At 33.5% G+C, this 2,793-nt stretch overlaps 1 protein-coding gene across 1 annotated transcript; it reads left to right on the top strand.

The window, feature by feature from the left end:
* The first annotated feature begins 1,423 nt into the window (after positions 1-1,423).
* LOC110658837 (pro-hevein-like) lies at positions 1,424-2,573 on the top strand. The gene is made up of 2 exons (XM_021816593.2): positions 1,424-1,891; positions 1,995-2,573. Exons 1-2 carry the CDS (start codon positions 1,475-1,477, stop codon positions 2,208-2,210), a joined length of 633 nt encoding a protein of 210 aa, XP_021672285.1. The 5' UTR covers positions 1,424-1,474; the 3' UTR covers positions 2,211-2,573.
* The last annotated feature ends 220 nt before the right edge of the window (positions 2,574-2,793 follow it).

The raw sequence follows: 2,793 nt of genomic DNA, 5'->3' as shown, positions 1-2,793 counted from the left end.
TTTTTCTTCATAGGTTAATTATTTAACTCTTCATGTCAACAAATAATAAAACACTCCAAATTAGATGCATCGAGCACAATAATTGATATATATATATATTTTTTTACTTAAATTTAGTTTATCATAAATTTAAAATATAAATTATATGATATAATTTATTTATTAAATATATAAATTTTATATATTTATGTCTTAGATCATGATAAATTGAATCTAAATAAGAATTTTTTTTATATCAAATAGCTTAAAACCACAATAAAAGATTTACTATTAAAGAGAGATAGAAAGTGATACGAAATTAAATATATAAAATTTAACATAATATATATTAAATTAAATTACGTTAGCTGATAAACTAAGCTTTTGAGTCGAATAAAATGGCATCATTTAGTAACATCTTGGGTGCACTAGAAATGACTAAATACAACCCAAGATGAGCTAAGAATTTAGAGAGGGTTGCCATACGGTGAAGAATATTGCTAACGCTCCAAATGCTTGGTTTATGCCATGGGCCTGGTTCTCAAGTGGTTCGGCCATCTGGGGGCCCATTTCTTGTCCTGGGCTCTTGCTGTGCTCATCATTGGGTGTGGGTTTGGAAAAGGCTGGACTGGTGTTGTTCCTGGAGGCTGATATCCTAAGCAGGTTTCTGGATTTGCACTGATTCCATGATGGTTGAGGCAAGAGGGCATTTCTAATGAGTTTTTATTTAGCCCTCTTGGTTGTTGCCTGCCACTATGGAAACATATATGAAGTCAAATGACAAGTTTTATTTTTTAAATTTTCTGAGAGTGAGGAAATGAATAAGAAGAATTGGATATTTTTCTTTAAACTCGTGTTACTTTTACATAATATATTAAGTCAAATTTATCAACTCAGTGAAAATAATTTATATTTTATAAATGAGAAAAATTTTGTTATATAATTTAATATAAATTTTATATCTTTTTTATGAAGGAAATAAATTTTATATGTTGATGATAAGATAGAGATAAGATCGAGTTAACCCTTGCGTTAATTGGATGTTTAAATGCTTAATGCATGGTTAAGGAAATTAATGTCTAAAATAAAAGAAATGAGAAAAATAAATGAAGGGTGAAAAATAAATAAAACTTGGCCCTATGCTCTTTATTGGGGATGGAGTGGGAGCCACCTAATGCGGCAGTGTTCATCTTCGAACAACTACTCGATTCAAAGCACACCCATGAAGCCGCCTCACATCATCCCTTTGAAACTTTCCACCCTAATCAGCTACCACACGATCAACTTTCCAATCTCATCAACGCTCCAAATCTCACCACCATTCAGTCCACTTTCACTTCCTCCTTGTCCTAATCATCTCTAATCCATCAGGGTATTATGGTAATTACATGATCAACCCACCTTAGCTCTGCGTCTCTCTGCTATAAATAAAGCCAAGTGAGCTTAGCTCATCATCACATTATTTGCATACCAGAAAATCAAGAATTGGGCTGAAATGGGAAGAGTTATGAATATATTTATAGTTGTTTTATTATGTTTAACAGGTGTTGCAATTGCTGAGCAATGTGGTAGGCAAGCAGGTGGCAAGCTCTGCCCCAATAACCTATGTTGTAGCCAGTATGGGTGGTGTGGCTCCAGTGATGACTATTGTTCACCCTCCAAAAACTGCCAGAGCAATTGCAAAGGCGGCGGCGGAGGTGGAGGTGGCGGTGGTGGAAGTGCTTCCAACGTTCTTGCGACGTACCATTTGTATAATCCGCAGCAACATGGATGGGATTTGAATGCTGTAAGTGCATATTGCTCTACATGGGATGCTAACAAGCCATATTCATGGCGGAGCAAGTATGGCTGGACTGCATTCTGCGGTCCCGTCGGAGCACACGGCCAGCCCTCCTGTGGAAAGTGCTTGAGTGTAAGAAAATCATAATGGTTTTCTCACCTTTCGTCTCCTCCGAATAATTAGCTTAATTAACCTTAATTTCGCAATGTTAATATGGATCTAATTCTATATGTAGGTGACAAATACAGGGACTGGAGCTAAAACGACCGTGAGGATTGTGGATCAGTGTAGTAATGGAGGACTAGATTTGGACGTGAATGTTTTTCGTCAACTGGACACAGATGGGAAAGGATATGAACGAGGTCATCTTACAGTGAACTACCAATTTGTTAATTGCGGAGATTCCTTCAATCCTTTATTCTCCATTATGAAATCATCAGTAATTAATTAATAACATTGGATTGGATGTATGTTTAAGTCAAATCGTAGTAACTAAGCTTCTCAAGCAATAAGCAACAACAAGGCCAATTAATGCTTCGTTGGCCACTATAAAAACTTGTGAAATGTTATGAGTAGTTGAAAGAGTTTGTTGTTGGAAATAATAGCATTTGAGCCAGCTCTGTAAGGTATTGGTGAAGATTATTGGGAAGATCAGCTATCTCTTTAGTGAGATATCCAATGTTTTCCTTCTCTTCTAAGTTGGGTGTATTTGAGTTACGATTGTGAGTTCAAGGTTGAGTAGTTTGTCACGAGTGAGAAAAATATTTAAAGTTTATAAGTTTTTTTTATATAATAAAAGTTGCATGTTGAATCATCTTAAATTTTTTTTCTTTTTATTTATAAGTTATTTTTTAATAAGTGTGTTTAATTTAACTTTAAAATGAGTGTAGTGTTGATATTTTAATAATTATTAAAATAATATAAATTTTATTTAATTAAATAATAATTTTAGAATAAAAGACAAAGGATACCTAATTTATAAGTTTTTTTTATCTATTTTAAGTAATTTTTAAAATTTTAAAATCAAATCAAAT

Source organism: Hevea brasiliensis, chromosome 5 (genome assembly GCF_030052815.1).
Source record: "Hevea brasiliensis isolate MT/VB/25A 57/8 chromosome 5, ASM3005281v1, whole genome shotgun sequence".
Lineage (NCBI taxonomy): Eukaryota > Viridiplantae > Streptophyta > Magnoliopsida > Malpighiales > Euphorbiaceae > Hevea > Hevea brasiliensis.
This window is presented reverse-complemented; position numbering and strand designations above follow the sequence as displayed.